Source organism: Rhinolophus hipposideros, assembly GCF_964194185.1.
Source record: "Rhinolophus hipposideros genome assembly, chromosome: 20".
NCBI classification, from domain to species: Eukaryota; Metazoa; Chordata; class Mammalia; order Chiroptera; family Rhinolophidae; genus Rhinolophus; species Rhinolophus hipposideros.
Window position 1 is genome coordinate 10740399 of NC_138066.1, and position 11226 is coordinate 10751624.

The 11226-nt window shown below is 49.1% G+C and overlaps 1 protein-coding gene across 3 annotated transcripts; it reads left to right on the forward strand.

Annotated features, from left to right (window-relative positions):
• Positions 1 to 8359: 8359 nt before the first annotated feature.
• Positions 8360 to 10994, forward strand: LOC308488538 (asialoglycoprotein receptor 1-like; the record flags this gene model as incomplete). Of its 3 annotated transcripts, none has more annotated exons than XM_081028337.1 (8): positions 8360 to 8434; positions 9411 to 9582; positions 9708 to 9803; positions 9881 to 9952; positions 10150 to 10236; positions 10323 to 10474; positions 10548 to 10654; positions 10795 to 10994. In XM_081028337.1, 8 exons carry the CDS (start codon positions 8360 to 8362, stop codon positions 10949 to 10951), a joined length of 918 nt encoding a protein of 305 aa, XP_080884463.1. In that variant the 3' UTR covers positions 10952 to 10994. The 3 variants fall into 3 exon arrangements, with proteins under 3 accessions (XP_080884463.1, XP_080884464.1, XP_080884465.1); XM_081028338.1 differs by having other exon boundaries at positions 8360 to 8426; positions 9466 to 9582; XM_081028339.1 differs by lacking the exon at positions 9411 to 9582 and having other exon boundaries at positions 8360 to 8426.
• Between the last annotated feature and the right edge of the window lie 232 nt (positions 10995 to 11226).

The following is an 11226-nucleotide window of genomic DNA, read 5'->3' on the forward strand; positions in this document are numbered from 1 at the left end:
AGGAAACTTCCCAGGTGATTCTGATGTCTTGCTGGGTGGAGAAGCAGTGCTTCCCAGAATGTTCTTCAAATAATCTTAGCTTGGTTCTGTGTAGGAACAGATGGTTTGAGGCTGTGCTGATGTTCTCTGCCATCAGCTGAAGGGAGAAATCTGAGCTATGGAAGGTGTGTGCAGGTAACATATCTGGCTCTAAGGGGTTAAGGAGACTTCACTGAGAAGGGGGTGAAATCACCTAGTTCTGCATGCATTATTTTTTAGATTACAAAAGTAATGTAGCTTACAAAAATTCAAATAAATATATAAATATATATGGCTAAAAGAAAGGTCCCTCCCCATTTCATTCCACATAGTTCTCAGGGAAGCATGTTAGCAGTTTGGGATGTATTCTTCCAAATCTATAAAGCTCGTCTCTGGCTGTTTAAAGAGACCTCGTATGGATAGGTGCACAGGATACCCAAACAGATGGGTTCAAATCCTGACTCCTCCATCCCCCTCTATTTGTTTCCACAAATACTTATTTGGATCTTCTTTGGTGCCAGGTAGTGTTTGAAAGGCTAGGAATGCAATGTCAGGGAACTTGAGATTTATACAGTGGGGACAACAGACAGTAGGAAGTAAAGGAATGCTGAGAATTTAAAATAATGATGGTAATACTAAGCAAAGTGTGGGTATGTGTCCTTGCTCATTTAGATAGGGAGGCCTCTTGGAGCAATATTTGAGATGCAAACGATGAGGAAGGCTGGGGTGGGGGTGTGTACTAGGTAGAGAGAGGAACAGCAAGGTAAGAAGTTTGGAATGCCAGAGAAAACAGGTGCAGCAGGGTGGGGGCAGAGAGATAAATAGGAGCTGGGTCAGAGAAGTAAGCAAGGCCTGAGGATTTTATGTGGATTTTTTTTAAAAAAGTGCCATAAAAAGCTCTGTTGTAAGCTGTTTAAGAAGGGTGCAACTGGGCCCTGCCCCTTACCCCGGTCCCGCCCCATGCTGGTGGAGAAGGTGCGGTAGGGGGCAGTGGTGAGGTTAGGATGAGAAATGTGGCCTCACTGTAGCTGGGCAAAGAGCCTAACTTCTCTGAGCCTCAGTTTCCCTATATGTAAAATGGGAATAATAACTGCCCATCTTGCTGGATTACTGCGAGGAATAAAGGAGAGTAATCCATGTAATGCCTTTGGCATCCTGCTTGGCACACTTAGAAAAGGGTAGCATATTGCCATTGGCCTCGTGATCTAGTCTCAGTTACTGGGTAAACTTGAAAGTTAAATAAAACCTGGAAACATTTGGAGTTTTAAATTTTTCTAAAGATGTCATCCTCTAAATAAAAATAAGAAAGAGGAGCAGAGGGTCCTGGGTCACAGAATCCTGGCTGTCCCAACGCTGCCTGGGATGGAGACAGTGGAGCTGGGGAGAAGAGAGCCAGGAGGGAGAAGGACGCTACCAGAGACGGATCTCAGGCCCCGCTGGCTACAGGAGCACATATTGAAGCTTTTGGATGGATTGTTTGGGTTCCCATTTTAAACGTGTGCACTGGTCATTTCCTGCCAGCGCTGGGGAGCCCCCTCTTCGCTTACCGCTGCTCCTGGTGCTTAGCCCTCCAGCCTGAGGGCACCTCCTTTAGCCTCTCCTGCTTCACTGCCACCCAAGCCCTGCTCACCCTCTCCTAGATTTGGGCGACTGGGTCACCCATTTTGAAAAGCACTGAGCCTCCTCTTTTCCCCTCTGCCCACTTGTTCAGTCATCTCTTCTTGAGGTCTGCTGGATGCCGAGGGGAATGAGGTGTAGTTCCAACCGTGGTCTGGGGCATGAGCTAGGCAGGCCCATTCCAAACATGTAGTTGAAAGTGCTTTGAGGGGTAGGCAAGAGCTGAGGGAGCTCAGAAGCCAGGTCTCATACGTACCTCAGACAACACCCCAGTTCTGCCCCAGGGAAGTTGCTAACCACCCTCTGGGATTTGGGGAGAGACATCCTCTGCTACCCTGATCCCAACCTTCCTCCCCCGCCACCCTCCCACACATTCAGAGGTTCTGAAGGTCTAACAACTCTTGGCTGTGCTGCTAGTGATGATAAGAATGAAAATAACTAGCTCGTGCTAAGCATTTTGTATGTGCCAGTCACTGCCTTAAGTGCTTTTTCACTAATTTTCTCACTTAAGTTGACAATAACTCTTTGAGATGAGCATTAAGCCCCCTTTCCCAGTGTGAGCAAGGTGAACTCAGATCTGTCATCAGCCGTCAGGCTCTTTCTGCTGTACTAGTCTTTCACCCCTTAACATCTTTCTGGGGACCTCCAGCATCCTTCCTTCTCAGCATCCAAGCGTGCCCTCGCTCTACCTGCCCCTTCAATGCTCAGGCCTCCCCCTGCCTGAGAAGCCCTTCTCTCTTCCTGACTCACTCTGATAGGAGGCCCATCCTCTTCTGTCCTTGGCAGTCTTTAACATGGCATTCGGGGTCCCCAGAACTGGCCCTGAAGGTCACTTCCACTACCCAGCTCATGATTGTTAGTCCTCAGGCTTTTCCTCTGCTGCTTCCTTCCCACTGTGCCCTCTCACTGGGCAGAGGTCATCAAAGGCATTTTGCAACACCTGGGCCACACCCAAGCCTATGCCATCAGTGTCTCCAGCCCAGAAATCTCTGTCCTTCCAGAGATTTCCAGACCCATCTCCAGAAGACTTCTGGGTTCTGGTCAGGGGCTCTGCTGTCTTCCCCCTGCTCCATCCTCTCCTCCCTCACTGCACACATTCAGCCGCCACCAGGTCTGCTCCATTCCTCTGCTAAGTTCTGCCCATGTCACATTACCTCTCTGGCCTCAAGCCTTACTGTTTCTCACTGACACCAACCCAGTAGCCTCCTGACTGAGCTCCCTGATTCTTGGCAACCCACCTTTAAGCCATCACCTTCCCCAAGGCCAGGCCATTGTTCAGATGACAGGTCTGAGCTCACCACTACCCTGCCTACAACTCTTCATGAGCCCCGTAGTCTATAGTCAGTCTTTAACTTTGTTGTTCAGGGACCCATCAGTAAAATGTTTTTGGGTTTGTGTTCCCCAATATGTATTCCCACACCTAATAATTCTATACATGTTGTAGTAGCCAGCCTTCAAGATGGCCCATGATTATTCTCCCCTGTTCTTATTCACGCTCTTTGTAGTTCCCTTCTACATTGAGTGGGCTGACTGTGTAACCCCCAGCTTCCGAGGTTGTGGAAGAAATTGCACTTCCATCCTGTGCCTTCGAATTATTTGCTCTGGGGGAAGCCAGCTGCTATGTTGTGAGGACACTCAAGCAGCCCTGCAGAAACACTCAGGGGGTGAGGAGCTGAGGCCTCCTGCCAATAGCCAGCATTAACTTGCCAGCGTGTGAGTATCACCTTGGAAGCTGCTTCTCCAGACTCTGTCAAGACTTCAAATGAAATAGCACTGACTGACATCCTGAATGCAACGGCACGAGAGACTGAGCCAGAACCAACCGGCTAAGCTGCGCCCAGATTCTTGCCCCTCAGAAACTGAGATGATAAATAGCCCTCGTTTGAAGTTGCTAAGTTTTGGAGCGATCATTTTGCAGCAATAGATCACTGACACATGGCCACTGTAAACATCTGTTATGTGCCTTATAAAATATATTCCCAAGTAGAAATCTAAAGAAAAGGGATGAAAATGTATATAAAGGTCTAATGTCTTCTTGCTACACTAATAAATGATCTTGTGACCCTTTTGGGTGCATGTCCCCCACTTTGGAGACCTCTGCACTTCTGAATGCCGTTCAAAATGCCTCACCCCGAGATTCAAGGCCCATCTCAGGATGGTCCAAGCTACCTCTCCGGCCATTTCTCTTCTGTGACTGTTTCCTCTCCCCAGGGTCACTTGCTTATTCCCACTGATAAAATCCTGTTTTCCCAGACCAACATTTCAGACCTCCTCTAGGGAGCCTTTGTCTAATGCCAGGAGGTGAGGCCCCAGGTTTGGAGGCCAGCCTCTCTGTAAATTGCTCTCGACATGTGTTCCGCATTCTACAGGAAAGTGCACTCAGAGGGGACAAGGTCGCTTTGTGTGAAGTGTGGTAGGCAGAGTGGCCCCCAATATTCCTTGGAACCAGTGAATATGATGAGATATCACTCTAACAGTTATGTTATATATAGTTAATCTTACATATGATTATACATACAGCAGGTCCTTGAATAACATTTCATTCAATGTCGTTTTGTTACAACACTGATGAGAGGCTGTAGGAAATTAACTCTTGTTTATATAAATCAGCCTATGGTAAAATTGGTATTGCTATATATCGTTTAAAGTCGCAGAACTTATTGATGAAATTAAGATAGGACCTATTATATATAAGTGTATAAAAATGTACACACACACGGTATGATCGAAAAATACGGCAAATGTGTAAATAAAAACATTTATTACAGTAAAAGACACATTGCCATTAATCCCCCTCAAAATACTCCCCTTTGCTTCCAAAACACTTATCGCATTGTTCTTGCCACTTTCTGAAGCAGTTCTGGAAGTCCTCTTTCGTGTCTTTACTTCATCCTCCATTCATGGCAATACTCTATGTCATACATTGCTTCTGGTACACTAATTTCTGTTAAACAAAAACATTACAGTATGTCCTCATCCACCTTATTCACTTGGTGTGGTACCATGCGACGTCTGGCTCTTCAAAGTCAAAGATGACCACAAAAGGTAAATGTTTAGGACATCGGGGCAGCCATGACAGTGCAACTAAAGACACTCACGAAAGAGGACTTCCAGAACTGCTTCAGAAAGTGGCAAGAATGATGGGATAAATGTGTTCGAAGCGAGGGGGAATATTTTGAGGGGGATTAATGGCAATGTGTCTTTTACTGTAATAAATTTTTAAAAATTGAAACATTCACCGTATTTTTATCACACCTCATATAATACACAGTTGACTTTAAGACAGAAAGATTATGCAGGTGGGCCTGATCTAATGACATGAGTCCCTTTAAAGGTACAGAGGAAGTCAGAGAGATTTGAAGCACGAGAAAGATTCCAGTCACTGTTGCTGACTTTGAAGATGGAGGGGCCACATGATGAGGAATGCAGAGGCCTTTAGGAAGAGAGGGTGGCCCATGGTTGACAGTCAGCAAGGAACTGGGGACTTTAATCTTATAGCTGCAAGGAGCTGGATTCTGTCAACAACTTGACTGGACTTGGAAGCAGATTCTTTTCCTTTGCCTCCATAAATGAATAAGTTCTGTCAGCACCTTGACCTCGGCTTTGTGAAACTACGAGCAGAGAATCCAGTTGGACTTCTGCCCTACAGAGCTGTGAGCTAATAAATAAGTGTTGTTTTAAGCCACCAAGTGTGTGGTACGTTGTAACTCAATCATAGAAAATGCATACGAGGTCTGACAATTAAGTTCGTGAACTTGTTGCAAAGATGTTGCTAACCTTTTTTGATATCAGAGGGATTATTCATTATGAATTTGTACCAACTGGACAGTTAACTATGTTCACTATTTGGAAGAGCTGAAAAGGCTGCGTGAAAAAGTTAGCTGACCTGAACTTTTCGCCAACAATTCATGGCTCTTGCATCACGACAATGCACCAGCTCACTGTCTGTGAGGGAGTTTTTAGCCAGTAAACAAATAACTGGAACACCCTCCCTACTCACCTGATCTGGCCCCCAATGACTTCTTTCTTTACCCAAAGATAAAGGAAAATTGAAAGGAAGACATTTTTATTTTTTTATATTTTATTAGTTTTTAAAGATTTTGTTTTTCTTTTTTTATTGGGGAAGGGGAACAGGACTTTATTGGGGAACAGTGTGTACTTCCAGGACTTTTTGCCAAATCAAGTTGTTGTCCTTTCAGTCTTAGTTGTGGAGGGTGCAGCTCAGCTCCAGGTCCAGTTGCCGTTTTTCTAGTTGCAGGGGGCACAGCCCACCATCCCTTGCGGGAGTCGAGAAATTAAACTGGCAACCTTGTGGTTGAGAGCCCCACTGGCCCATGTGGGAATCGAACCGGCAGCATTCGGCGTTAGGAGCATGGCGCTCCATCCGCCTGAGCCACGGGGCCGGCCCCCAAGGAAGACATTTTTATGACATTTCTGACATTAAGGTTAATACGACGACAGCTCTGATGGCTATTCCAGAAAAAGATTAGAAAATTGCTTTGAAGTGTGGACTAGGCACTGGTGTCGGTGCATAGCTTCCCAAAGGGAGGACTTTGAAGGTGACCGTAGTGATATTCAGCAGTGAGGTGTGCAGCACTTTTTCTAGGATGAGCTCGCAAACTTAATTGTCAGACCTCGTACATGAGGCTTTGTCTCTGAAGACTTTGCATAATTCAAGGTATATATTTTTAAAGGAATAAATGTAAAGGGTGGACGAATTCTCAGAGTGCATAGATCTACCACCCTTGTGGCATAGTTTTGTTTTTAGCTACTTTTTAGTTTCTGAGGATTATCTCCAATGTTTTAAAGAGGGCTTGCTTGTAAATTAGTGACCTGATGTTCCACGTTGTTTGTCTGGCTTTCTTCACAGTGTTTTATCACCTCTGATTCCCATTCTAAAGTTATTGGCTTTGGAGTGTGTTCTTCAGCACTGGTCCAAGCACTGCTTGGGGACCGTGGTTACAGGCACTGCTTTCTGTGTATGTGTACAGCCTTCTGCAGTTTTACAAACTGAACACGCCCGTGCAACCAGAATCCAGATCAAGAAGCTGAACATTTCCATCACCCCAGAAGCCCCCCATGCTCCCTTCCAATCACTACTCCTGCAGGGATAGCCACTGTTCTAACCCAAACAGAGTAGGTTTGTTTGTCTGAATAAAGCAGATTGTGAGGAACAATATCAGAGAATACTAAAATAACAGCCCAATAGTCACCAAAATTACTGGGCACAGTCCAAGTGCATGCCAACAACATGGGCCTTTTTTAAGACAAAAGAGGGTGCAGCCAGGGCTTTCATACTTTATGCGATGGACGTGTTTCTGAATGTCTCACATAATGTAAAACTCCAAATGCTAGTTTTCTCATGAAATAACTGACATAGGATTTGCATGATTTCACATTTGGGGCCTAAAGAGAAACTTATGAATACCTTTAATCTTGCCCAATTTCTAATTTAGCATACTTTGAATTCACACAACCCTCCCTAACCCCCACCCCCAGGACTGTGAGGAACCACATTTTAGCATCTCTGGGACCCCAAGACCCAGCCATGGTGACAGCACAAGATGCTAGAATCAGGCATCCCCAGTTCCAGTCCTTCCTCTGCTGCTTCCTTGTGATGTGACCCTGGGTAAGCTCTTATCTTCTGAGCCTCAGTTTCCTTACCTGAGGATGTGCTCTGGGGATAATGAGAAGAGTTAATGAATGAAAAGCCCAAGGCACACAGTAGGAGTCAATGAAGGTTTGTTGGCACCAATCCAGGTTGGGGTGGGGAAAGCCTGCTCTTCTGCTCTCCCCCCATTGCCCCCCATGCTGCTGGGGAACTTTACTCCAGGAAAGTGAATAAAGCCAGTCAGCCGGAGCCGGGGAGTCTGGTGGTGAGCCCCCAAGGAAGCTGGGGCCTAGGTTCAGATGCCAGGGTCACAGGCCCAGGTTGGGCAAGAGCAACGAACGGTCCTTCTGATCCCTGTCAGGGATATTTGGAGACACCAACAATTCTGGGAATTTAGAGGCAGGAAGTGACGGGGGCAGGGGCAGAAGGTAAATGGCAACCCTGCCCCCCTGGTCTGGTTCCCCTCCCAAACCATGCAATGAGTGAGGTGACCAGTAAATGGGGATGTAGGGGACAGATCAGGAGATTCCCCCTCCTCAGGGAAGAAAGCAGAGGCAACACATCCCTGCTAACCCCCCTTCCCACCCCCACAGATCCCCTGAGTTTCAAATCCATTTCCACCTCTGTTTACGTCCAAAGTCCCTGGCACTGTTGATGCCAGGTTCAGAGCTCTAGGACACACAGACAAGCAGACACGCAGACGCACAGGGCTCGGGGCCCTCGTGTGGACCCTGCCCCTTCCTCCTCTCCCACTATCCAGGGTTGTCTGCACACCCTAAATCTCCAGGCTTCAGCTCCCTTCTTAGCCTGGGACTTGCACAGCATTGTGGGTACCCAGGAGTCACTCTTGAGACCTTCAGCAAGTAAATGGGGAAGAAAGGCAGGGGACTTACTAGGGGTGGGATGGGGGAATGGTGGAGGGGACCTGCTGTCAGGAGGGGTAGGGCAGGGTGGGAAAATTTCAGAAGATGGATTTTGGGTGTCAGGCCTGGGAGGGAATGGGGGAAAGAAGAAAGGTCTTTAGGTAGCCACCAATCATTTAGAAAGGGATCGGACTCCACACTCCAACTCTGTTCAGTTCCAATCTCAACTCTAACCCCAGCCAACCCTACCATGACAAAGCAGTATCAAGATCTTCAGCATCTGGACAACGAGGAGAATGATCAGCAGCTCAGAGGAGGTGAGCAGAAACCTCCCCCCATTTCTGAAAGGCATTAGGTGGCTCTGGCTCCCTCACCTCAGCTCCTGCTTCTTTCTGTGATCCCTGATTCTGTCACTGGGTCGTCTCTCTTTACAAGAACACAGTATCTAAACCACCTCTCTTAGAGGAGGTTTAGGGTGTAGGGGCTTCTGCATGCCTCTCAATCCTTGGCCCTGGGGAGGGGGTGGGCCTAGGGGTGTGGGTGTAACTGGAAGAAGTTAGGCCTCCTCCTCCTTTCCTCTTCCAACATCCCATTAATGTGTGTGTGTGTGTGTGTGTGTGTGTGTGGCGGGGTGGGGGGTGTCCAGGATCAGTTCATCAAAGGGTAAGATTTCTGTGAAGAGGCTGAGGGATCTCTGATCTGAGGGAGGATGAGGCCCTCCTACATCAAAAACAGCCCCCCGACCCCCTTTCAGGTCAGAGAGAGATCTTGTTTGGGCTCAGCGAGGATACAGTTCTTGGGGGACGGGAGTGCCCTTTGATGGGGGAAGAGGCTACAGGGGAGGAGAAAATGGAGAGGAAGCCCCACATTCCAGCTCACAGGGACTGGGCTCCCTGGGTCGAAGCAACTGGAAGGACCTGAAGTCTGGCTACTCCGCCTTCTCTTTCTGCACTCAGCCAAAGAGCAGTGGGATTCGTGGGGAGAGAAAGAATCCCGCTTCTCTTGCCCCAGCTGGCGGCTCACTCCACCCGTCTCTCGCTCAACTTGGTCCTCAAGGCTCTGATGAGGTTCATCAGCCGCACTGACACAGTCAAGCCACTAGATGTCAGCAAAGGTCCAGGGCCTGGGCAGGCCTAGGGAAGGTCAAAGCTTTGCATCTGTCTATCCATAACCCTCTTCCCTTCCCCAACTCCAGTTGCCTCTGACTCCTCAGGGTCACCCATTGCCCATACTTCTTAATCTATATGGTTCCTCCTAGTCTTCTAGAGGAGCCTTAGCCTGCTCTCCTCCTAGGACGCTAGAGCTGCCCCAGACTCCCCTTTGTCCCTGAGACCCTGACGTCCTCTTCTCTTGCAGGGCCGCCTCCTCCCCAGCCACTCTTTCAGCGTCTCTGCTCCGGACCCCGCCTCCTCCTGCTCTCCCTGGGCCTCAGCCTCCTGCTGCTGGTGGTTGTCTGTGTGATTGGATCCCAGAGTAGGTGCCCCCGGGGTGGGCTGGGAAGAAAGCAATATGGGGGGTTGGTGGTGGGGGAATGCCGGCTGCTGTGATGGTGGACAGAGTCCTCTCATTTTGTCCTATCCACACCCTCTCCTGCCCAGACTCCAAGCTGCAGGAGGAGCTGCGGTCCTTGAGAGAGACGTTCAGCAATTTCACAGTGAGCACGGAAGCCGAAGTCAAGGAGCTGCGCACTCAGGGTGAGGGGAGCCAGGGCTGAGGCTGAGGGGCTGTGGAACACTAGGGACTTGGGACACTGAGCAAGTTTCTCCCGCAGGAGGAGGTGTGGGCAGAAAGATGAAGTCCCTGGAGTCGCAGCTGGAGAAGCAGCAGCAGGAGCTGAGTGAAGGTCAGAGAAGGAGCATGTGTATATAGGATACAGGGGTGTCTCAGTCCAAACCGAGGGGTCTTGTGGCAGGGGCATCTGGGATTGGCCTTTGGTCCCGCATGCAGATGCAATCCCTTCCCAAGCCGCAGTGCTCATACTGACCTCCTTTCCTTCTCCACTCTCATCTTTCCCTCCCCCTCTGCCCTCTGTCTCCCCAGATCACTCCAGCTTGCTCCTCCATGTGAAATCCTTTGTGTCTGACATTCGAAGCCTAAGCTGTCAGCTGGCCATTCTCCAGGGCAATGGTGAGGGATGGCAGACGTGCTTTTCTGCCCACCTTCCCTCCTGGCAGCACCTCAGCTCCTCCACCCACCCTCTCTGCTACCCTCAGGCTCTGAAAAGACCTGCTGCCCTGTTAACTGGCTGGAGTTTGAAGGCAGCTGCTACTGGTTCTCTCGTACTGGGAAGCCCTGGCCTGAGGCTGAGAAGTACTGCCAGCTGGAGAACGGGCACTTGGTTGTGGTTGGCTCCCGGGAGGAGCAGGTGAGGGCTCTGGAGGGCTCATCTGGGAGGCTGACTCGTCTACAGAGAGGTCATCACCCTCCTTTCTCCCCAGAAATTTGTCCAGCACCATATGGGCCCTGGAAATATGTGGATAGGCCTCACTGACCAAAATGGGCCCTGGAGATGGGTGGACGGAACAGACTACGAGACAGGCTTCAAGTGAGTGTGTGCATGCTGTACTTTATCCCTCTGGCCTGGGCCCGGGTGTCCCAGCTGAGTGAGTTCCAGGGTGAGAGGGACTCTTTGGGCTCTGCTGAGGGTCTGGCCTTCTGGGGCCCACATTTGTCTGGTCTTCTTAGGAACTGGAGACCAGAGCAGCCGGATGACTGGTATGGGCACGGGCTTGGGGGAGGTGAGGACTGTGCCCACTTCACAGATGATGGCCGCTGGAATGATGACGTCTGCCGGAGGCCCTACCGCTGGGCCTGTGAGACAGAGCTGAACAGGGCCAGCTAGGAGCCTCCTCTCCCCTAATTTATTTCCCCAATGCCTTCATTTGCCTAAGGGGCCTGGTTTGGGGATCCTCCTATCTGGAGGCCTCCTGTACCTTCTCAGGGATTTTCATCTAGGTTTTAAGGGAAGGTGAAAGGATAGTGTCTGAGGCATGTAGAATGATGTTTGGAGGGGAGGAGTATTGAAACCCATGCCACTTTCTGTGGTTTGCTTGTTGTTATTGTCAACTGTTTTTTAGAGTAAAGAGAAGAGAAATATAATAAATCTTCTGAGTTGTC